General features: G+C 39.6%; 1 protein-coding gene across 1 annotated transcript in view; it reads right to left on the bottom strand.

Moving 5' to 3' along the window:
- Positions 1-8983: 8983 nt before the first annotated feature.
- LOC307135787 (protein NLRC3-like) overlaps positions 8984-25576 on the bottom strand; it is a 54100-nt gene continuing 37507 nt past the window's right edge. The window contains exons 7-11 of the mRNA XM_079832455.1: positions 13122-13295; positions 12770-12943; positions 12272-12433; positions 11775-11821; positions 8984-11675 (exon numbers count right to left, since the gene is read on the bottom strand). Of these exons, the coding sequence (XP_079688581.1) occupies positions 11143-11675; positions 11775-11821; positions 12272-12433; positions 12770-12943; positions 13122-13295 (1090 nt within the window). The 3' untranslated portion in view covers positions 8984-11142. The remainder of the gene's footprint in view (positions 11676-11774; positions 11822-12271; positions 12434-12769; positions 12944-13121; positions 13296-25576) is intronic.

The following is a 25576-nucleotide window of genomic DNA, read 5'->3' as shown; positions in this document are numbered from 1 at the left end:
TTACCACTCTAAAACAGGACGGACCACTGTATTCACTTCAATTACCGTCTGGTACAGCTCAGCTACCAGATCTGACCTCAGGAGGCTACAGAGGGTAGTGCGGTCTGCTGAGCGAATCACTGGTACAACCCTCCCCGTTATCCAGAGTACGTAAAAGGGCTGGCAAAATCACTCTGGACCCCACTCATCCAGCACAGTCCCTCTTCGAACTGTTGCCATCCGGTCGACGCTACAGAGCCCTGAGCACCAGAACGACCAGGCACAGGAGCAGTTTCTTCCCTCAGGCAATCCATCTCATGAACACTTCACAATAAACGAGAAACTCACACACGTACACACACACACACACACACACACACACACACACACACACACACACACACACACACACACACACACACACACACACACACACACACACACACACACACACACACACACACACACACAGAATTGTACATTACTTTTATTCACTTATTTTTAACACACTTATTTACATTTCTAATTTAAACCTAAAATACATGTACATAGTATGTTGCTTATTTAATTTATTTTTAATTTTTATATTGGGTCTATGCTATTTTGCACATTGTCTGTATATTTGTATATTGTAATTTTTATTTTTATTATCTGTCTTGTCACTGTCATTCTGTGCACTGTGGAGCTTCTGTCACTACAACAAATTCCTAGTATGTGTAAACATACCTGGCAATAAAGCTCATTCTCATTCTCTCATTCTCATTCTGCTGCTGTGTGAATGTAGTAATTTGTAGCAAAAAATGTTTTCCTTCTTAATTCCTTTCTCAGCACAAGATGTGGTTGTGGGTGGGAACGGAGGTGATGAATTCTCCTTCAAATCCATTTCCAGCAGCATTTCGAAGATCAGCATTACTTACAGTGAGGTGTGTGAAGATTGTTTTCATTCCATTTTATCTTATATTCCTACTATTTGAATCACCTTATTTTTTATTTAGTTACTTGACTTGAGTGCTTTTTAGATGACACTGAACACAATCCAGGTGATTTTCAATACTGCCCAGATGGTGAAAGTTGGTAATGTAGCAGGATCTAAGGAACAATCATTTGTACTTAACAAAAATGATAAAATTGTTGCTGCAACACTGTGGCCAAATATTGATCATAGCAGATGTGTGGGTTTGGAATTTGTGGTTGCCAAAAACAATGGTGAAAGAATGACATTATCTGTTAAGTGTGATCAACTGGGTGAGCCCGTGCGTGTTGATGTGAAGTCTGGAAAGTGTTACGGCATTAGCGGGAGAAGCGGAGATGAAATTGATGCTCTGGGTTTTTACTTCATTTAGCCTCCAGCTATACACATCTGTTGCTGACAGTATCTAAATATCTGAACATCTAAAAAAAAAGAGAGAGACATCTAAACAGCTATCATATACACATACACCCAGGTTATGATTGGATTGGTTATGATTAGTATTGGTTACGATTGAAGTATCACATTTGAATCAATAAGTAGTATTTAGTATTTAATATGTAATCAAGTGTCAATCAGACAATTAACATATCTTTTGAAATAAACGGAACCATAATAAACAAATAAATGACAAGTTAAAAGTATCAAATTTTGAGTTAGTCAATAAAAAGTGATTGTATTTGAGGATATTCTAGGAGAAAAATGTATTGAATCTTATTCTGTCCATCTTTATATTTCTGTTCTCTATCATCTGTTTGTACCTTTTGGAAGTATCTTGGTGTAATTGTAAAATTACAACGAAGAGTTTAACTTAATTTGGTCTGACACAAGCCTTTTTTTGCTGTTTTTATTTTTATTATTATCATTATTATTATTTTGTCTATTTCATGACCTTTTATTTCACAAATGCTCACAAATGTTATGTTCAAATGTACTAATTATATGTAACAGTGTGTATCAATGTGTGTCCAGGACAAAAGCCAAAGAAAATTATGATTAGAGAAAGAAAATTACCTTGGTCACTGTCATTTAACTTTATGTAATTGAGCAGCGAATGACAGCCAATAGGAGTGACAGCCAATCGCAAGCGACAGCCAATCGCAAGCGACAGCCAATTGAAGTGAAGACTATTAGTGGAGCTCACATCACCAACTCAAGTGCAGGCAAGACAGGACAGAGTTCTGGAGCGATTTCACTGTTTTATTTGATTTAACTGTAACCACATACATGGATATAATAAAATGATGCATGGAAAAGAAACTGACGGTAGTCTTAGTGAGTTTGATTCATACTTTGATAGTTTGTGTCGTTAATTAATTATATGATGCATGAGCGATTTAGCACTGTTGCAATTCAGTATTACGTTTCCCCTGCATTATGTTGATTATTAGGGACAAGAAAATGTATTATTTGTCAAATTTGAATGATGTTTTAGTAATTTTTGGCAATATGAGTTTAATTCATTGATTGATTGATTGTTAATCTTGTTAATGATTTAATGCACTGAGCACAGCTGTAGACACTGTTGGGGAAAGTTACTTTGAAAAGTAATGCATTACAATATTGCGTTACTCCCTTAAAAAGTAACTAATTGAGTTACTTAGTTACTTTTTAAGAAAAGTAATGCGTTACGTTACTTTTGCGTTACTTTTTCTCACCTGGGCTGGGCTTGTTTTTGTTTTTGTTTATAAAAAAAAAGTTATATTTTTGTGCAACGGTAAAGACCTCTTCATACCAAAATTGAAATAAGAAGCCCCAGGCTGAGGTAAAAATGCAAATTCACACATGAACAGTAGAGGGCGCAGCTCTGCTGTGCTGCCATTCTGGATAATGGTAGAATAGGATGCAGGAGAAAAATTTTTTACCAATAAAAACAAAAAATCTAGTAATTTTCATCATCAAAGGTCAGCAGCAAGACATTGGTAAATTAAATATAAAGGTAGATTATGCATAAAAATTGTTGTTTTATTTAACATTTAATTATTGGAGGTTTGCATAGTATTCTCATTTTGCATTTGACTGATTTTATTCATTTTGAGGAGTACAGAATCTTTATTGTGCATGTGAGATAAATAAATGCTCACATTTAGTCTAGAACTACAATAACCATCATGTTTACACACAACGCCTCTGCACTTATTTTTCTCAACATGGGGGCAGGAGAGCTGTCAGTCAAATTAATGTGAAAAAGTAACTTGCGTTACTTTTTTGAAAAAGTAACTCAGATATTTTGTTGTAAATTTGAAAAGTAATGCGTTACTTTACTAGTTACTTGGAAAAAGTAATATTATTACGTAACTCAAGTTACTTTTAATGCGTTACCCCCAACACTGGCTGTAGATTATATCACAACACTCTTCAACAGCAGAATGCTACTTTTAAAAATGATCATTAATTATTTTAAGTCAAATTAGAATGATACCTTAGTTTTACCTGCAGTAAATGTAATTTGTGATTGTGATTGGTTTCATGCATCAAAAAAATTTAAAGTTTAATACAGCTTAAAAAAACCTGTTCATTAGAATGTGTCCTGTTTGATTTTATATTTTCCTGAGCAAAAAATAATGACTATCATACATTTTTACCAGTGCTGTCAATCGGATTAATCACACTTTTGTTCTATGATTAATCACAATTAATCACACACTTATCATGAAATTAAGCCATTTATCTCTTTTAACACATTCATTTGGTCATAATTTGCTACATCTAGCAAAGTAAAAAATCAGATTGAAGAGCAATTCTGTTTGGAATTTGTGGTTGCCAAAAACAATGGTGAAAGAATGACATTATCTGTTAAGTGTGATCAACTGGGTGAGCCCGTGCGTGTTGATGTGAAGTCTGGAAAGTGTTACGGCATTAGCGGGAGAAGCGGAGATGAAATTGATGCTCTGGGTTTTTACTTCATTTAGCCTCCAGCTATACACATCTGTTGCTGACAGTATCTAAATATCTGAACATCTAAAAAAAAAGAGAGAGACATCTAAACAGCTATCATATACACATACACCCAGGTTATGATTGGATTGGTTATGATTAGTATTGGTTACGATTGAAGTATCACATTTGAATCAATAAGTAGTATTTAGTATTTAATATGTAATCAAGTGTCAATCAGACAATTAACATATCTTTTGAAATAAACGGAACCATAATAAACAAATAAATGACAAGTTAAAAGTATCAAATTTTGAGTTAGTCAATAAAAAGTGATTGTATTTGAGGATATTCTAGGAGAAAAATGTATTGAATCTTATTCTGTCCATCTTTATATTTCTGTTCTCTATCATCTGTTTGTACCTTTTGGAAGTATCTTGGTGTAATTGTAAAATTACAACGAAGAGTTTAACTTAATTTGGTCTGACACAAGCCTTTTTTTGCTGTTTTTATTTTTATTATTATCATTATTATTATTTTGTCTATTTCATGACCTTTTATTTCACAAATGCTCACAAATGTTATGTTCAAATGTACTAATTATATGTAACAGTGTGTATCAATGTGTGTCCAGGACAAAAGCCAAAGAAAATTATGATTAGAGAAAGAAAATTACCTTGGTCACTGTCATTTAACTTTATGTAATTGAGCAGCGAATGACAGCCAATAGGAGTGACAGCCAATCGCAAGCGACAGCCAATCGCAAGCGACAGCCAATTGAAGTGAAGACTATTAGTGGAGCTCACATCACCAACTCAAGTGCAGGCAAGACAGGACAGAGTTCTGGAGCGATTTCACTGTTTTATTTGATTTAACTGTAACCACATACATGGATATAATAAAATGATGCATGGAAAAGAAACTGACGGTAGTCTTAGTGAGCAATTCTCACAAAACTGTATTTTCTGCAAGCTTCAAGGATCCTTTAGACTACAAAAGGACCTCAAATAACCAAATATAAGGTGTCCATATAATTCTATTATATAATAAATGTATGCACACCTAAGCACCCATGAAAAAAAACATTAAAGAAACAAATTTTCTAGAGAATTCACAGTGTATAGTACACTCTATAAAATGCTGGGTTAAAAATAACCCAAGTTGGGTTGAAAATGGACTAACCCAGCAATTGGGTTGTTTTAACCCAGCATTTGGGTTGTTTTAACCCAGCGGTTGGATTAAATGTTTGCTTAAAACAACCCAATTGCTGAGTTAGTCCATTTTAAACCCAACTTGGGTTATTTTTAACCCAGCATTTTTTAGAGTGTATGTGAACAGAGCAAAAACAATGAGATTGTTTTTCATTTTAGACGAGTCAAGCTGCGATACCGAACAGGACTACTCAGAGACACGGAAAAAAAACCCTCCTAAATAATGATGAAGACGGGCTCGGTGTGACTGGGACTCATGTTTATTCAGAACTCTCAGATACAAACACAATAAACTCGCGCTGACAGACAGCGCTCTCACAAATCAGTAGTTACTATAAATAACTCTGTTAGCAATCGCTCCGTCTCTGGTACATTAGTGATGTCCGGTTCGCGAACTAATCATTCTTTTGAACCAGTTCTTTTTAGTGAACCGAATCAGTTCACCAAATCGGACCGAATTGTTCTTAAGGGTTCGCGTCTCGAGTCAGCGCTGATCCATAATTTACTAAAGTTACTAACTTTCTGACATGAGTGACAGCCCCTCCAAATAGAAATAAACGAATAACCTGAAGTATATTCTAGTAACTACAACAGTTCACTGAACTGAGACGTGCTGAGAACTGATGTGAAGTGAACTCAGGTCCATCCGTCTCTCTGGCAGCAGCTCGTGCCTGGTAGACCTCATTAAACCACGCCCCCTCCGCTCATTTCAAATGCAAAGATGTCAGCCAATTACAACAGTGGGCGTTTTTTACTGAAGTCTCACAGCTGACACGCCACTTGAAACAGGGCATTCAGCCACAGGGCAAACATCAGTATTGAAAAAATTCCTTTTATTTCTAAATTATGACATTTTATGATGTAAAAATCATACTAAAAATATAAGTACACCTCAGGAAACATTATAAAATAATAGAAAAATGCAATGCCATGGGACCTTTAAGAGAGCAAAAACTGGCCGTTTTTTTTTTTCACCTACACCGGGCATGATTTAAATAAACATTCAGTCTTTTCAGCTTGCCGCTATAAATCACAATTTTTCTGCACTACACAAGTGATTTTTGCCAAGATATTTTTAGAAATGATAGACAAGATGTTATAGAATAATAATTTAATGAAAACCCAATTTTGACAAAAAATGGACATTCAACCTATTCTTCGACTTTGCTGAAAACGTTCCAGCGCAACATCCGAGGGGTTTTCCCAGATCGCATCACATATGCGTTCTTGTCTGTACTTGTGTTCTCGTGGACTTGTGAATCGTCATCAGTCGCTGCCCAAGTACTGTTCCAATTCAAAGTTCACATCTAGCCAAGTACAGTTCAAATCCCCGGATGTGTCCTTGATCCGCCCTTTTTATCGAGGATGCATCGAGAGGTGACTTGAAAGACCCAGGTATCCCAGAATGCATCTCACACCCAATAGCGGATGAGAAAACCAGCATAATTTAAAAAATACTACTGTTATTGTGTCAAAAAATGTAGATTTAAGACTTTTTCAGGCAGGAATGTACTTGTTTAAAGCTCAAATCTGTGGTTTATTTATAAAGAGAGCGCCGATGTGAACATTTTATCTGGTGTTTTCGTAGTTGTGAGATCCAGTCGATCAGCGGGCGCTCAGCGCTCATTAACCACAGCGAGAGCAGCCTTTCCTCTGCTAGTTCTTCTGATGTCTGCCGCTGACTCTGACGTCTCTGTAGTGGTTAAACATGAGATATAATTAGTCTTGTGTAGATCTAACGGCCGATCTTTGGTCTCATGAATCTATAATTTGTTCCCTTGCAAATCGTTTCAGCTGAGGGCAAAGTGAAGTTTCATAATTTAATTTTTTTAGGCTATTTTTTACCTTTACCATTGTAGCCAACAAGCGCTGAATTTGTATGTATGACTGAATTTCTGCTTTATTTATTTTACTTGTAATTTTATAATGGCCATTATTGATAATTAAAACTAACATTTAACAAAAAGAGACTGGGTTGTGTTTTATGTCATATTTAATTTTATTACAGTGAAGATAATCATATATATATGAACCACATATTAATATGTTTAATATTTTTTAAAATGTAAACGAAGAGGCAGAGACGTTTTGACAAAAAAGGGAGAGATGTTGTCATTGTTCCCAAAATTGCAATGGTTTTAGTATTAGTCTGTATCATTAAATTAGTTTTAATTATATTTCTGAGTAAATGACGGCAGAAGCAGATATTGAAAAATAAGCATTTTTTTCCTAATGTTCTGATGCTCCCTACCATGCTTGCTTAGCTTGTCACTTGCCCCAAAAATTACTGCTTGCCGCTTTATTTATAAATACTTTTATTTATAATACTTATAAATAACTTGTGACCAGCACTGCTGCTCCCTAAATGCAGAGTGTGTAGTTTGCGTGGTGAACCAACTCCCTGGGGGGCATCATTATCATCGCTCAAAAAATCAGTTCATTCTATATTAATATTAACATAAATATAAAAAAAAAATGCATTTTACAGTGAATGCAGTAAGCACACACAACACAGCATTCATTCCAGCATACGCGCCTTTCCCCACCTCATCTTGGCTGACAAGTTGTGACATCTACGAAGAAGACAATGTTGCTGTCTGGCGCTAAGAAGTGAAAAAGAAAAAAAGTGCAAGATAAATCCTGTGCATCACTTTCAGGTAGCCTAGCTTGAAGTTAATGGTGAGATTAATTATATGTGTTTAACGCCACGTTAATAATTTGACCACCAGCAATGCATCTGTCTGATTTGATACTAATTCAATTTATGTCATATAATTTCAATTATTTTAATGTGTAATGCATTGCGTTTTAAACCATGGTAAAGATGACTGTAAGTCTGTCAATACCGGAAGTGGACGAGAATCCAATAACAGCATTACTAGACATTTTTGAGGCTGCACAATTTATTAAAAACATTTGAGGATGTTGAATGCTTGAATCTGATTGGTTGACGAACGTTCTAAGGTGTGCAATTATTTTTAGGGAAACGCACACGGCTACAGTTCGAGGCAGGTCTTGACCGCATTACAGTTCCATATCACTTCGCCAAACGATTTCAGTTATTTCAAAGGTCTTTACAGCCGACAACAGCAAAAGAATCAAAACCCACAACCACACTGAACAAGCAAATAAATATAGAAAACAATAGGACAAAAATGACAAATTATTTAAATGTTTTTTTTTGCCACCAAAGTATGTTTTATTAGTCTCCCACTCAAACGAGTGGTGACTTACAGTACGGACACACACTCACACAGAAACTTGTTGTTAGCGCTGCTCTGACAAATTTTATCAGTAAAATAGTTTAACAACTTAAAAGCTGCATGACATTTCTCACTAGCGAGGGAATAATGACGCTGTTCTTGAGTAGATAAACGTACAGTTTCGCTATTAGTAAAGACACTGCTGCCAAACAGTTGAGAGACGCACAGACTCACAAACACATACACTTCATCTCTCTCTCTCTCTCTCTCTCTCTCTCTCTCTCTCTCTCTCTCTCTCTCTCTCTAATAACTGCATTAATAACTACATTAGTCTACTATCAGTGGCTGAAGCCTCCATTATGAGCTCTAAAAATTACGTTTTGGAGTTAACAACAGAGCCTTGGGATGAGATGCAAAAGAAATTAGTCATATACATGTTTTAAGGACAAAACCCTGACAAATGTCTTTCAATACATCATCTGAACAATGTTTTGAAGTGTGGTAACCGTAGTATAAGCGGAATAATTGACTGGGGGATCTCTGTCCAGAAAGATCGGTACGCTATTATTCTGACAATAGCAATCCTCAATATTCTTGTTTCCTTACTAAAGGCCCGTTCACACTAAGTACAATAACTATAATGATAAATATATAGGCTAGTTCTAAAAACCATCCTGAATATAAAAAGAATAGAAGAGTCCACACCACAACTATAATGATAACAGCACAGGACTGTTGGAATGATTTTGAGGACTTTTATTTTCCAGTTGAAAATTAAAAACGTTGACAGCCAATCAAAATCCATCCTGCTTTAAAGAGCTTGAGCATTTAAAGCAGTTAGATGACAAAACTGCAGCGCATGCTTAGAATAAACAGAACATTATTGTTTGCTGGTGTGGATGCCAATATATTTTCTCTGTTCATGGGCATTTAAAATGAACCAATAACACAAATAACAATACAAAAATGCATTAAAATATTCAAGTTTATGAAAACAAAATGAAATGAAAATATTCATTTTTAAGTTTACCATGTATTTCTTGTCAGTGCTAAACATTCCCTATTTATCTGTAATATATTAATAGTCCTAATTAACCTCTTAACTTGCACCCCTAGTTTTGAGAATTTTCTGAAAACGACATACCCAAATAAAAATGTCTGCAGCTCTTAAACCCTATGGTCTATGTTCATAAATCTGGTCTTATTTCAAACTAGACACTTGAAATTCTGTTACCCAAGAGTCATAATAACTCAAAGTAGTATAGGAACAGAGTAAAACAAGGTAAAATATACATGTAAGTGACACATTTAAAAAAAAATTGAAATTCACTTAGGGAAAAATGGATGAGACTTTAATTTTAAAGGCCTGAAAATAACCCAAATATAAAACTGAATGTCTGATCATGTTTTGATTCAAAATCGAGGATGATACTCTCAAAAATGTAGCTTCTGTAAGCTTTTATGTCAAGAAAAGTCTAGGCTGCCTTTCAAAAAGGCCATTTATTTCAGAACATTTGTAATTGTAAAGAGTACTTTTTATTCAAATAAATCTGCAACAAACTGCTAATTATAATGAATATACAATTACTGAAAAACTAAAGCAACTATTTACAGAATTTACAAAGTGTAAAAAACTCATTTAGTTGATAAGAACTGTCTGTCATTCAGTCAGCGAGCTGCGCTAAGGTGTGTGCGTAAACTGATAGACGCGCCGGTGTGAATGGAAACATCAGCACTAGTAGTATTCACCAATGCTGCTTACATAACATTGCGCAAGATGACGCCTTTTGATTGGTTACTACGTCCATCCATCAAAACTTTGCTGGTAAGGCAATGACTGGCTTTATCCGACGAAAACCATGGGTGCTATGATTGACACCTCGCCAAGCCTGTCATGCACTTCCTGGATATATCGAGTCACCCAAGCGCCTGTGATTGAAGGAGAGAGACGAGGGAGGGCTCATATTTACATTTACATTTATGCATTTAGCAGACACTTTTATCCAAAGCGACTTACAACTTGGGAGTACACAAAGCGATTGGTCATGAAGAGTCGAGTAAGCGGAAGAGTCTAAGCTGCAGGGGAGATTATCAGTATACTGATTAGAATCGATATTTCATTGAAAATGGACATGCTTGATAACTCTAACTCAAAACGCTCAGGCAAACAAAGGAGGATTTTTTAGTTTTTTCCCTATTTTTTTCGTTGTTTTGAATCAAAAATTGGGATGCATTTTGAAGAGTGGACCCTTACATTAAAATGTATGCTGGTGTTTCTTGGATTCATCCAATCTGATCTGCACGATAGGAGATGAAAGATGACTACTGTGTTTATTTTGTTCATGCTTACATGGCCGTTCCTTCAGCATTTCATTTAACCCTTTCCTCTCTGGTGTATTTATTGCAAAAACAACATGAATCTTGAGTGTTTTAGCTTTCAAATGATGCATAGTTTGTGATAGTTAATTTAATATTTTTTATAAAACAAAAGTAAATAAAAGTACAAAGACGCCCGCCCCCGTCCACCCCTGCCCACGCACCATTGGCTAACAGGTTAAACATTTGTAACGAAGTGTGTTTAGAAGATGAGCTCTGACCTGACCCTTAGTTACCACAGTAACAGAGCAAGCGTTTGCTAAGAACTGTTTCCTATGAGCAAGACACTAAATCTTCCTCCAGGTAGCACTCAGAGACACAGAAAGACAAAACTGTTGAGACACATTCAAATGTCTTGATAAAAACACAATAGAAGTCTGAAGTGTGTCTCATTTAGACTGAACTGTGTGTTTCTATATACACACACACAGAAATTAAGATCAGAAGAGAGTGTTTCCAGCTGTGCGAGTTAAAGAGAGAGATAATGTGTGTTTCTTTCACTTAACTGTGTGTCTCAGTTGTTTTTTTACAGGAAGCACAGAGACACTGAGGAGCCATAATCAAAACCAAATCCAGCATAGAGGGGTTCAGTGAATGTGCTGTTGAACGTGTGTAAGTGTGTGAGTGTGAGTGTGTCAGAGACGCTGTAGAAGGACAGAGTGCCGGCCAGCCAGTTCAGATACACTCCTACTCTGTTAGAGCGACAAGAAGGGACAGATATGTCTGTGATCTTATTATTGTGCCTGACGTTGAAACTGTCATTAAAACAGTTCAGACTCCAGGACTTTTCACTGTATCCAAACCTACAGTCATTACTCCATACTTTCCTGTTGATTCCTTTATATGTCACTGATATACAAACATTCCCGCTCCATTCAGCCTCCCAGTAACAGCGTCCAGACAGACTCTCTCTACACAGAACCTGAAGACACTCATCAAATCTCTCTGGATGATCAGGATATGGCATCTTCTCTTTCACATATGTCACCTTTCTGTTCCTCTCAGACATAGTTAGTTTTGCGTTTGCTGTGTTTAAATCCAGTGTGAGATCACATGCATCTGAACACAAGAAGAGAGATTCTAACATTTATAACACAACAAAACAATGATTTGGTGTGTGTGAGAGAGAGAGAGAGAGAGAGAGAGAGAGAGACCTACATTTCTGTGGCCCTGTTGTAATCCTGATCTCTCCTGCATGATCCACACTATAAAAACAAAAATGTAATACTCAATTTACATATTTAAGAAAGTAAAAACAATCAAATCACATTATTACTTTTTTTAGTTGGCAAATTAGTGACTTTTGATTGTTGTTCAGAAACATTTGTTCATGCACATTTTCTGTTGATCTATTATATACAGTGGTTGAAGATCATCTGGGAGTTCGATCCAATTTATTTTCTAAAGCAGCAACAACCTCTGAATTTATGTTTTAAGATCAGAGACTTGAGTCTGTTTCTCAGAGTCACAAGCAGCTGTTGATCTGAATCAAGATCATCTTCAGTCACAGAGTTCAAGACATGTCCTTATTTTCCTGTGCAGTTTGTATGTGTGTATATGTGCTGTATGCAGAGATCTACTGTATGTACATATGAGTTTATAATAAACACATGTACAAACACACATGACAGGATGATTGTCAGAGTTGAACATACTTGAGTTTGTCCAGTCTGTAGTTTGGATCAGAGAGCAGCTTGACTAATGATTGTCCTGGGTTATTGTAGCTCAGATCCAGCTCTCTCAGGTGTGAGGGGTTTGAACTCAGAGCTGAAGCCAGATAACAACAGCCTTCCTCTGTCACCATACAGCCAGATAATCTACAAACACAGAGACAAACATTCAACATCATATCATCTGGGACTTGAGATCATCAGATAACTTCTTTAAACAAAATGATTAATTGATTCCATGTGTCATTTTTATTAACAGATCACTGATTACAGGTTCAGTTCAGCTAAAATAACTTTGGGTTCAGTGTTTTACTCAATGTTACAGTGTTGATGGAGCAGAATCTCAGTAACAGTTTCATCTCCACTCTTCACAAATATTAAATATTTTAAAAACAGACTGGAGCAAATACAAACCCCCATGAGATCAGGATCAGAGCAGAGAGCATATGTAATTTCATAATCAAGTGAACCTGTTTTTCTTACCTCAATATGTTGAGTTGACATTTTAGACTCTTCAGTCCATCAGAGAGCAGCTTCACTCCTGAATCCTGCAGGTCATTGTTACTCAGGTCCAGCTCTCTCAGTGAAGAGTTTGAAGATTGTAGAGATAAAGACAAACTTTCACAGCACGGACCAGTGAAATTACAATGTGTCAATCTAAATAGAACAAAGTAAAAATACCTTAATGTATCTTCCCTGAAAATGCAATTTCTAACTATTTTTCCACTTTGTCTCAAATTAGCCACTGCGACATAATACTGTATGAAAATAATTTCACTAACACTTAAATGTCGATTCATTGTCTGGAAAATTGTATTTATAGTAAACCCCAAACCTCAGTATTTTGAGTTGACAGTGTGAACTCTTCAGTCCATCAGAGAGCAGATTCACTCCGAAATGCTGTAGGTCATTGCTACTCAGGTCCAGCTCTCTCAGTGAGGAGTTTGATGATTGTAGACATGAAGACAAACTTTCACAGAGCTGACCAGTGAGATTACAGTCAGCAAATCTATAACAGAGGATGAAATATGGTTTAATAAAGAGATGGTAGGGCAAAATGTTTTCTGTGTTCTGCACATGGTATTGATAACATTGATCACATTACTAATATTGAATTAGTCTGAATATTGAATATCGACTGACAATAATCTTACACATTTCAAATAGTTTTTGACACTATGAAATTATCATACTGTATAACTGATTCAAGATCAGTTCAGTATTTGAGACATGACTGATACACTTTGATTTATATTCTACATCAACTGGTTCTACACAACAGTGCAGTAAAGTGTATAAATTAAATTTGATTAAATACATTAAATAAGAGAACACATAATTATTCTAATCATTTGTCTTCACAGTTTAACACTCTCTTTTTCTGCACTGGCACTATTCATGTTTTGTAAGTTCATGGTTTAGATTTTATTTACTTAATTCTAGCTGTTATTATTTGATTCCTGCCCAAGTAATTTCGATAACAAATTTGTTAGGACAGATACTATTGCCTAAACACCAAAAGAAGAAAATAAAAAACAATTACTTAGGACAATGTTATTCATCATAATTGATTTTTGGCTACCAACGATTATGAGAACAAGATAATAGAGGTAAAACTTTAAAATTGTGCCGCTGACGCATTCAGTCCCGCGCACCCTCCTTTCCTTCACATCGGTGTGCTTTCATTTCTCCCTAAAAGCCCAAACTTAACACCCAAATCAGCCAAATAAGCAAGTGTTGTAAAATGCAATGCATTGTTGCTAAACTTCCGGACATGTTTGATTTTAAACAGTGTTATTAAAAGAGCATTAAGCCACAAAAGAGACTGCACTCTGAGTCCGAGCCGAACATGGATAAGAAAACGGGCTTCGCAAATGCGCCAAAAAGCATACAAAATGCTTTTTGGATGCTTAAGTACACAGTTAAGAAAGAAAATGTGTGTGTAACAGTATATTGGATCCGTGCATTAGATGTTAAAGAAACAGCAGTCTAGTATAGCCTACCTGCTGCAGTCTGTCATTGATGGTAACCAAATGAAAAAGGAAAAATCACTGACTGATCTTGACTGATTAACTTAAGTAGCTTTAATAAGGATTAATCTACATTTATTGTGCACAGTAAGACTATGCAGTGTTATATGCAATGTTACTTTATTTTACATTAGTTATCCTAGAATTTGTTTTTGCTGAAGTATCGAAAATTGTGAAATTTCACTGATATTTAATATTTAATTTCCAAACGTTACTCATATCATGAAATGTCCAAACATTGTTCTATTTCTTACTGTGGTGTTGCACACGCGTGTCAGAATAACATTAGAAATGAGTGTCTAAAATTATATACAATAAAAATACTTGATCTCAATCAGATTTCATTCTGATGAGCTTTACAGTCTGTGTAACTCAGAAACGAGGGAGAGTAGGATCCAAAGGCAGTATTTTAATAATACACTGATCAGGCATTACATTATGAACTTATTAGTGAATAACACTGATTTTCTCTTCATCACAGCACCTGTTAGTGGGTGGGATATATTAGGCAGCAAGTGAAAATTTTTTCCAAGGGTCAGAGCATTTCCAAAACTGCAGCTCTTGTGGGGTGTTCCCAGTCTGCAGTGGTCAGTATCTATCAAAAGTGGTCCAAGAAAGGAACAGTGGAGAACAGGCGACAGGGTCATGGGCCGCCAAGGCTCATCAATGCACGTGGGGATCGAAGGCTGGCTGATGTGGTCCGATCAAACAGATGAGCTACTGAAGCTCAAATTGCTCAGAAGTTAATGCTGGTTCTGATAGAAAGGTGTCAGAATACACAGAGCATCGCAGTTTGTTGCGTATGGAGCTGCATACCCACAGACCAGTCAGGGTACCCATGCTGACCCATGTCCACTGCAGAAAGCTACAACACTGGCCACATGAGCATCAGAACTGGACCACGGAGCAATGGAAGAAAGTTTCTTTTACATCACATGGATGGTCGGGTGCGTGTGCGTCACTTACCTGGGGAACACATGGCACCAGGATGCACTATGGGAAGAAGGCAAGCCAGCAGAGGCTTTGGGCAATCTTCTGCAGGGAAACCTTGGGTCCTGCCATCCATGTGGATGTTACTTTGACACGTACCACCTACCTAAGCATTGTTGCAGACCATGTACACCCTTTCATGGAAACAGTATTCCCTGATGGCTGTGGCCTCTTTCAGTAGGATAATGCGCCCTGCCACCAGGGCCGGCCCTGGCCAATTTGCTGCCCTAGGCAAGATTTTACTTGGTGCCCCTTGTATCAAGGTTTAGCACTACATGTTTTCAGTCTAAGTTGCGGAAACACTGGTACTGTTTTATTTTTTTAATGCATTGATGTTTTTATATGTGTTGGAGTTTACCCCGGTGAACGTGAGGGTCGTTTCCCTGCGGCTTCGGCTCGGGGATAGGTCTCTCACTGTTGTGTGTGCCTACGGGCCGAACAGCAGTGCAGAGTACCCGACCTTCTTGGTGTCCCTGGGAGGGGTGCTGGAGAGTGCTCCGACTGGGGACTCCGTCGTTCTACTGGGGGACTTCAACGCCCACGTGGGCAATGACAGTGAAACCTGGAGGGGCGTGATTGGGAGGAACGGCCCCCCTGATCTGAACCCGAGTGGTGTTCAGTTATTGGACTTCTGTGCTAGTTACAGTTTGTCCATAACGAACACCATGTTCAAGCATAAGGGTGTCCATCAGTGCACATGGCACCAGGACACCCTAAGTCGTAGGTCATTGATCGACTTTGTGGTCGTTTCATCTGACCTGCGGCCGTATGTCTTGGACACTCGGGTGAAGAGAGGGGCGGAGCTGTCAACTGATCACCACCTGGTGGTGAGTTGGATCCGATGGCGGGGGAGGAAGCTGGATAGACTCGGTAGACCCAAACGTACTGTGAGGGTCTGCTGGGAACGTTTGGCCGAGTCTCCTGTCAGAGAGATCTTCAACTCCTGCCTCCGGCAGAGCTTCGACCAGATCCCGAGGGAGGCTGGAGATATTGAGTCCGAGTGGACCATGTTCTCCACCTCCATTGTCAAAGCGGCTGCTCGGAGCTGTGGACGCAAGGTCTCCGGTGCCTGTCGAGGCGGCAATCCCCGAACCCGGTGGTGGACACCGGAAGTAAGGGATGCCGTCAAGCTGAAGAAGGATTCCTATCGGGCCTGGCTGGCTTGTGGGACTCCTGAGGCAGCTGACAGGTACCGGCAGGCTAAACGGACTGTAGCCCGGGTGGTTGTGGAGGCAAAAACTCGGGCCTGGGAGGAGTTCGGTGAGGCCATGGAAAAGGACTATCGGCTGGCCTCGAAGAGATTCTGGCAAACCGTCCGGCGCCTCAGGAGGGGGAAGCAGTGCCCTACCAACGCTGTTTACAGTGGCGATGGGCGGCTGTTGACCTCAACTGGGGATGTTGTCAGACGGTGGAAAGAATACTTCGAGGATCTCCTCAATCCCGCCGTCACGTCTTCCATTGGGGAAGCAGAGGCTGGGGGCTCAGAGGAGGACTCGTCCATCACCCAAGCTGAAGTCACCGAGGTGGTCAAGAAACTCCTCGGTGGCAAGGCACCGGGGGTGGATGAGATCCGCCCTGAGTACCTCAAGTCTCTGGATGTTGTGGGGCTGTCTTGGCTGACACGCCTCTGCAGCATCGCGTGGCGGTCGGGGACAGTGCCTCTGGCATGGCAGACCGGGGTGGTGGTCCCTCTTTTTAAGAAGGGGGACCGGAGGGTGTGTTCCAACTATAGGGGGATCACACTTCTCAGCCTCCCCGGGAAAGTCTATGCCAGGGTACTGGAGAGGAGAATTCGGCCAATAGTGGAACCTCGGATTCAGGAGGAACAGTGTGGTTTTCGTCCTGGTCGTGGAACACTGGACCAGCTCTATACCCTCTACAGGGTGCTGGAGGGTTCATGGGAGTTTGCCCAACCAGTCCACATTTGTTTTGTGGATTTGGAGAAGGCATTCGACTGTGTCCCTCGCAGCATCCTGTGGAGGGTGCTGAGGGAATATGGGGTCCGGGGTCCTTTGCTGAGGGCTGTCCGGTCCCTGTATGACCGAAGCAGGAGTTTGGTCCGCATTGCCGGCAGTAAGTCAGACTTGTTCCCGGTGCATGTTGGACTCCGGCAGGGCTGCCCTTTGTCGCCGGTTCTGTTCATAATTTTTATGGACAGAATTTCTAGGCGCAGCCAAGGGCCGGAGGGTGTCAGGTTTGGGGACCACACGGTTTCGTCTCTGCTCTTTGCGGATGACGTTGTCGTGTTGGCCCCTTCTAACCAGGACCTTCAGCATGCACTGGGACGGTTTGCAGCCGAGTGTGAAGCGGCTGGGATGGGGATCAGCACCTCCAAATCCGAGGCCATGGTCCTCAGTCGGAAAAGGGTGGCTTGCCCACTTCAGGTTGGTGGAGAGTTCCTGCCCCAAGTGGAGGAGTTCAAGTATCTAGGGGTCTTGTTCACGAGTGAGGGGAGGATGGAACGGGAGATTGACAGACGGATCGGTGCAGCTTCTGCAGTAATGCGGTCGATGTACCGGTCTGTTGTGGTGAAGAAAGAGCTAAGCCGTAAGGCGAAGCTCTCGATTTACCGGTCAATCTACGTTCCTACTCTCACCTATGGTCATGAGCTTTGGGTCATGACCGAAAGGACAAGATCCCGGATACAGGCGGCCGAAATGAGCTTTCTCCGCAGGGTGGCTGGGCGCTCCCTTAGAGATAGGGTGAGAAGCTCAGTCACTCGGGAGGAACTCGGAGTAGAGCCGCTGCTCCTCCACATCGAGAGGGGACAGCTGAGGTGGCTCGGGCATCTGTTCCGGATGCCTCCTGAACGCCTTCCCGGGAAGGTGTTTCGGGCATGTCCAACCGGGAGGAGGCCCCGGGGAAGACCGAGGACACGCTGGAGGGACTATGTCTCCCGGCTGGCCTTGGAACGCCTCGGTGTCCCCCCGGAAGAGCTAGAGGAAGTGTCTAGGGAGAGGGAAGTCTGGGCATCTCTGCTTAGACTGCTGCCCCCGCGACCCGGCCCCAGATAAGCGGAAGAAGATGGATGGATGGATGGATGATGTTTTTATATTTTTATTGTTGTTGTTTTATATGATGTCCAATCCATTCTACCCCATCATTATGTTCATGATATTATTATTATTATTTTTTTTTAAAGTCTGGTGATAGTTAAACTATACAAAAATAGCACCTACGCCACATAACAGCCTAAACACAAATAACAAGTACAAGCACAAACTATTGAGAACTAGCAAAAGTGTTTGTTTTCCAGTAGATAGCAGCAAACTTCCACTAATATGCACATTCATGTTTTCACCATGAATTAAACTGAGAAATTTAGTGTTAGTTTAGATTTTTAGTTTAGATATTTAATGTGAAATTTACATAAAATGTTGCTATTTTAAATAAACCTGTATATAAATATCATTACTAATTTCGGCAAATACATTTTAAAATGTCCAAATGTCCCCTTAAAACTGCACAACTGTAGAGTAAAAACATTAGGCTATTAAAAAAGTGATATTACATGCGTTTAAAAAAACAGATATGATTTTTTTTGACAAAATACACTGTCTGTAGCCACTGGAGAACCCAGAACAGCTGCTTGCATATAGTTTAAGGTAAAACTGGAATTTATTAGCGTACATTAGTATTTTACTAATATGCAATTAAATAAACTGTTCATTCATTACATCACTTTACCTCTGTCTTTAAACTGCAAAAAATGCTCTTCTTATTTAGTAATTTTTTCTTGTGTCCAATCCAAACATCAAAAAACAAGATGTATTTACTAGTAAAATAACATTAGATAATTTTTTCCTTGTTTTCTGGGGGAAAAATCTAAATGAAGTGAGTTCTAGCTTAAAACTAGCACAATTATCTGCCAAATGGGGTGAGAAAAATTTTCTTATTTCTGTTTGGGACAGAAACAAGATTTCAATCAGAAACAAGATTATTTTCCTCACCCCTTTGGCAGATAATTTAGCTTGTTTTAAGCATAAACTCACTTAAGAAAATATATAATTTTACTTATCTAGTAAATGCATCTTGGTTTAAGAATGTTTAGATATTTAGACTAGAAACAAGACAAAAATACTAAATAAGAAGAGCATTTTTGCAGTGTTTCCCTTATCTTGCCTGCATCAGAGGGCTTCTGTTTTTTATGACACTACAATTCGGCCATCCGTCATACATTATCAGGCAACTTTCACCGTGTCTACACCTGGAGCGAGTGGCCAAGCACCATAAAAAATGAAAGCAATCCTGTCTACATTAGATGAGGCGAGAGGTGACACGACACAACAAATTCCCAACGTTAAACTGATTGCGCATTCAATTTCTGAGTCACTTCAAGTAGCTTGGCGGGGGAGATTGATGAGGCGGACCCGGAAAATGCGGGGGACTTAGTTAAGTTTTTTTGCGCTTTATTTGGTAATATTTCAAATGAATATGAATAAAACAATATTAGTAATGAATTTTGGCGCCCCTATGGATGAGTGGCGCCCCTAGCATTTGCCTATTCCGCCTATGCCACGGGCCGGCCCTGCCTGCCACAAAGCAAAAATGGTTCAGGAATGGTTTGAGGAGCACAACAACTTGGCCTCCAAATTCCCCAGATCTCAATCGAATTGAGCATCTGTGGGATGTGCTGAACAAAGTCCGATCCATGGAGGCCCCACCTCGCAACTTACAGGACTTAAAAGATCTGCTGCTAACATCTTGGTGCCAGATACCACAACACACCTTCAGGGGTCTAGTGGAGTCTATGCCTTGACAGGTCAAGGGACAAGAAAGAACTACAAACTGACACATGACAAAAGACCAAGTTGATCGATTTTCTATCACTCTCCTGTCCTCTTTCTGTTGTCAAGTTTCAGTTTCAGTTTATTCATTTAAAAAGCACTATTATTAACAACGGAGCTTTGACCAAAGTGCTGTACAGTAGTAGGCAAGGCAAGGCAAGGCAAGTTTATTTGTATAGCACATTTCATACACAGTGGCAATTCAAAGTGCTTTACACAGAAATGAAATAAAAATATTACAGTTATAATAGGAATTTAAAGAAATAAAAAATAAAGAAAATATTGAAAGATAAAAATAAAGAGTATAATTAAAAATAAAAATAAAAACAGGGTTAAATTTAAGCATATAAATTAAAATGCAAGCAGTTCGGACAAAGCACGTACAGTGGCACAGCTCATTCAGTAAATGCACAGCTAAACAGATGTGTTTTGAGTCTGGATTTGAAAGTGGCTACTGTTGGAGCACATCTGATCTGTTCAGGAAGCTGGTTCCAGCTACGGCTGGCATAATAGCTAAAAGCAGACTCTCCTTGCTTTGAGTGAACCCTTGGTATTTCTAATTGACTTGATCCTGATGATCTGAGTGATCTGTTGGGTTTGTATTTAATCAGCATATCTGCAATGTATTGAGGTCCTAGGTCATTGAGTGATTTATATACAAGTAATAGCACTTTAAAATCGATCCTAAATGTAACTGGAAGCCAGTGTAAAGATCTGAGGACTGGTGTGATATGGTCATATTTTCTGGTTCGGCTCAGGATCCTGGCAGCAGCGTTCTGTATGAGCTGCAGCTGTCTAATGGTCTTTTTGGGAAGGCCGGTGAGAAGACCATTACAATAGTCCACCCTACTGGTAATAAAAGCATGAACGAGTTTCTCTAAGTCTTGCCTGGAAACAAAGCATCTAATTCTTGATATATTTTTGAGATGATAGTAAGCGGATTTAGTTATTGCTTTGACATGACTATTGAAACTCAGGTCTGACTCCAAAATCACACCAAGATTCCTGACTTGATTTTTTGATTTCAGGCCTTTAGCCTCAAGATATGCATTCACCTTCAGAATTTCATCTTTGTTTCCAAATGTAGTAATTTCAGTTTTGTCTTTGTTTAACTGAAGAAAGTTTTGGCACATCCAACTGTTAACTTCATCAATGCATTTACATAGAGAGTCAATGGGGCTGTAGTCATTAGGTGATAGGGCTAAGTAGATCTGGGTGTCGTCAGCATAGCTGTGGTAAGCCATTTTGTTATTTTTCATTATTTGGCTGAGTGGCAGCATGTACAGGTTGAATAGGAGTGGTGCAAGAATTGACCCTTGTGGGACTCCGCATGTCATGGATGTCCACTCAGACTTATGGTCACCTATACTCACATAATAACCTCTCCCTTCTAAGTATGACCTGAACCATTTGAGGACCATTCCAGAAAGCCCAACCCAATTTTCTAGCCTGTCAAGAAGTATTTTGTGGTCAACAGTGTCGAATGCAGCACTGAGGTCCAGTAGTACCAGAATTGATGTTTTGCCTGTATCTGTATTGAGGCGAATATCATTTATTATCTTAATGAGGGCCGTCTCTGTGCTGTGATGCGGTCGGAAACCAGATTGAAAATTGTCAAAGTATCCGTTTGAGCTTAAGAATTTGTTCAGCTGACTGAAAACAACTTTTTCAATGATCTTGCCTATGAAGGGGAGATTTGAGATTGGTCTGTAGTTGCTCAATATGGAGTTATCCAGATTTCTCTTTTTCAGGAGAGGCTTAACTACTGCGGTTTTAAGGGAGTTTGGAAAAGTCCCAGAAAGAAGTGAGGCGTTTACCACTTCTAGGAGATCTGCTTCTAAACAGTTAAACACACTTTTGAAAAAAGAAGTGGGGAGTGTGTCAAGGGCGCAGGTTGATGTTTTAAGGTGCTGTACTGTTTCTTCTAAAATTTTACCATCAATTGCTTCGAAATCAGTCATAGTAACTTTCTGAGGCTGTGGTCTGATCTGATTCACCCCAGAGCAACTGAACGATGTGCTGATCGCATTTCTGATATTAATGATTTTCTCGGAGAAGAAGGAAGCAAACTCACTGCATTTGCTGTCTGAGAGCATTTCACTGGGAATGTGACTCGGGGGGTTTGTTAGTCTCTCTACAGTAGCAAAAAGAGTGCGCGTGTTGTTTATGTTTCTGTTTATAATATTTGAAAAGAAGGTCTGTCTAGCTTTGCCTAGTTCCACATTGAAAGCACGAAGACTGTCTTTATAGATCTTATAATGGACTACAAGTTTTGTCTTTCGCCACATGCGTTCCGATTTCCTGCATTGTCTTTTCATTAATTGCACTTCTGTTGAGTTTCTCCAAGGTGCTTTTTGTTTGCCACTCTTTTTCCTGGCTTTTACAGGAGCAATATCATCAATTACACCCTTAACTTTTGAGTTAAAAGAGTCAAGGAGAAAATCAACAGAGTCTGCAGATATGCTTGGTGTTAGAGATATAGCCTTCATAAACAGCACACTAGTGTTCTCATTTAAGCATCTCTTTTTGATAGAGACAGATCTGGTTTCAATGGCAGGAGAGATTGATATATCAAAGAAAATACAGAAATGATCAGACATTGCCACATCCTTAATAACTATTGATGAAATGTTTAGCCCCTTACTGATAAGTAAATCTAGAGTGTGTCCACGATCATGTGTGGGTCCGTGAACATGTTGTGTCAAATCAAAAGTGTTAAGAACAGTCATGAGATCTTTTGTTGTACTGGATTCAGCATTGTCAATGTGAATGTTAAAATCCCCAGCAATAGCAAAACAGTCATACTCAGATGAGATTGCTGATAACAGCTCTGTAAAGTCATCAATAAAGGCCGGAGAATATTTCGGAGGCCTATAAATAATGATAAGCAGGATGCGTGGAGCACCTTTTAGCACAATGCCCAGATATTCTAGAGACAAATAGTCACCAAACGATACTTGCTTACATTGATAGACATCTTTAAATAGTGCTGCGACCCCCCCGCCCCTTCTGACTGGTCTGCAGACACTCATAAAAGTAAAGTTAGGAGGGGCTGTTTCATTGAGGACTGTTGCACTGCAGCTGTCTTCTAGCCACGTTTCATTTAGCAGCAAAAAATCTAGGTTGTTTGTGGATATTAAGTCGTTGACTAGAAATGATTTGTTTTTAAGTGAACGGATGTTTAAGAGTGCTAACTTAACAGTATTAATTTTAATTTTTTCCCCCATAGTAATCTTAGTTTGACAATTAACAGGCAGCAGATTAGATGGGTTTGCCATACGGCCTGAGAAAGCCTTGGACTTTCTATCACGTAACAGAACAGAAATAGAGAAAGATAGAGGCACACTGGATTCACGCATGTTTTGTAAACATTTGATAAGATTGCTGTTGACGTTGCGAGGACCCAGACCACGTCACTGAGAGCTGGTATCAGTTGTTTTTGGTGCAGATGGAGGAGGGTGTGTGCCCTGGCGTTGTGACCGAAGAAATCTCACAGGAGGAGGGGCAGAGCGAGCTGGGCCCACAGTCTTTGGTGGTTGTGGGGCTCGACGCTCTTTGGTTGATATCTGGGGGCTCGCAGTGATCGAGTATGATTGTCTGTTTCCAGTATAAACAAAATCCATTTTCTCTGTGAAGCTCAGAGGCGGGGATGCTGTAGAGCGGGATAACATGTCTGGTGAGGGGGGCTGTTTCTCTGGTGTTACCGGAAACTGCAATATGTTATCGTCCGGTTCAAGGAGTGACATTTCTTCCAGCCTATTGCTTATATTACATATAAGTTTTAAAAGTTCACCAGTGTCACTCCTGATGGTCCCCATTTTTACCAGTGCCTCCACAGACTCCACAGTATGGGCTGAGATGTTACTGTTTAGTGGCTCAATCTGTGTCACTTCGAGCTGTTCTAATCCATCACAGTCTATCTGTGGTGAGCTCTGAGGGCGGGGTTCAGCTGGGAGTGTGTCCATGAGAAGTGGTTGTTGTGGCTGCGTGGTGTTATCATTGTCCTTGTGGGGTGTATCAACCGCATGTCCATTCAGATGCTGAAATGAAGTCCTGTGATCGTACTTTACTGGTGTGTGTGTGCTATCCAGGTTGAGTGGGTTAGCACACACAGCTGAAGGATGATGAAGGGAAAAATAAATATTGTCCTTTAGCACTCTTGCACCGAGTTTGTTTGGGTGGAGGCCATTTGATGTAAACAGTTGTCTCTGACTCCAGAAGAGATTAAAGTTGTCGATAAAGTTCACTCCCTTCATGTTGCAGGTTTTTTGCAGCCATGTATTAAGCCCAAGTAGCCGTGAGAACCTATTTGTTCCTCTTGCTGGAAGTGGTCCACTGATGAACGGCTGAACTTTCAGTTTTCTAAGTGTTTCAAAAAGTTCATTAAAATCCCTCTTTAGAAGTTCTGACTCCTCTCTCTGAATATCGTTCTTTCCCACATGAATGATAAGTCGATTTGCAGTCTTATGTTTCATCAGAATGTTCTTAAGTTCCCTGTTTACATCAGAGACTGTTGCTTGTGGAAGGCAGCATGTAGTTGTATCCCTGCTGCTAATGTTTCTGATTGTTGAGTCCCCCACTATGAGAGTCCTGGGCTCGGCTGCGCTCTGAGCTGAGGGCCGCTGTCTGCTTGACCTTGAGCGCCTGTTAGCAGTGTTAGCTGCGGGCTGATTCAATCTGTGTTCGGTCATATTCATCACATTTGGGGATTCCTCACCCACATTCATTAGCACTTCAAATCTGTTTTCAAGATGTATATTTGGTGGTAGAAAACTAGTGTTTGCAATCCTTGTGTCTGGGGTAGAGCATGCTACTGCGGCAATATGTGATGCTCGTGACAATCTGATGTCTCGAGTGCCTTTGGGTCTTGCTCCCTGTTTGTTCCATTGATTAGTGTGTTGATCAGTTACTTGTTTCTCTACATGTTGAGTAGCACTACATTTATGGGACTCACCGGCAGTGTGCAGAGGGCGATCATGATGAAGCTCTGCTGTGTGATTCGTCTGGTTGGATGGTTCCGCAAATAACTTTGTTTCAAGAACTGCAATCCTTTGTAAAAGTCTGTGGCAGTTTGTGCAGCAAGTAGATTCTAGAAGAGGCATTTTCTTATCCTTTTGAATGTAGGCAGCTGTGTTTTCCCTTCTCCGGAATGTAAGCTGAAGGCAGTGGGAGGCTGGTCGGTTGAAATATTCCGCTTTTTGTTTAGGAATTCAGTCACCAGAGTTTCTAATTTTATCATTGGAGTCAAGCTTTGTCAATGTGCTGATTTGCTGAAGTTGTAAAATATAGAAGCGATAGAGCAAAGCGCGGAGCAGTAAGCAAGAGCGTCCGAACAGTAGCGAAGCAGGAAGTAGAGTAAAATTATTGGTAACACTTTAGATTACAGCCCAGAAAGTACTGCGTAAGTAAAGCAAATTTACAGCGTAACGTTCTGTAATTATAGTGTAACAATAAAGTACGTACGTGTAGGTATAAGGGAACAA

Source organism: Gobio gobio, assembly GCF_949357685.1.
Source record: "Gobio gobio genome assembly, chromosome: 13".
In the NCBI taxonomy this organism is placed as follows: domain Eukaryota; kingdom Metazoa; phylum Chordata; class Actinopteri; order Cypriniformes; family Gobionidae; genus Gobio; species Gobio gobio.
Note: the sequence above shows the minus strand (reverse complement) of the source record. Positions and strands in the feature narration are given on the sequence as shown.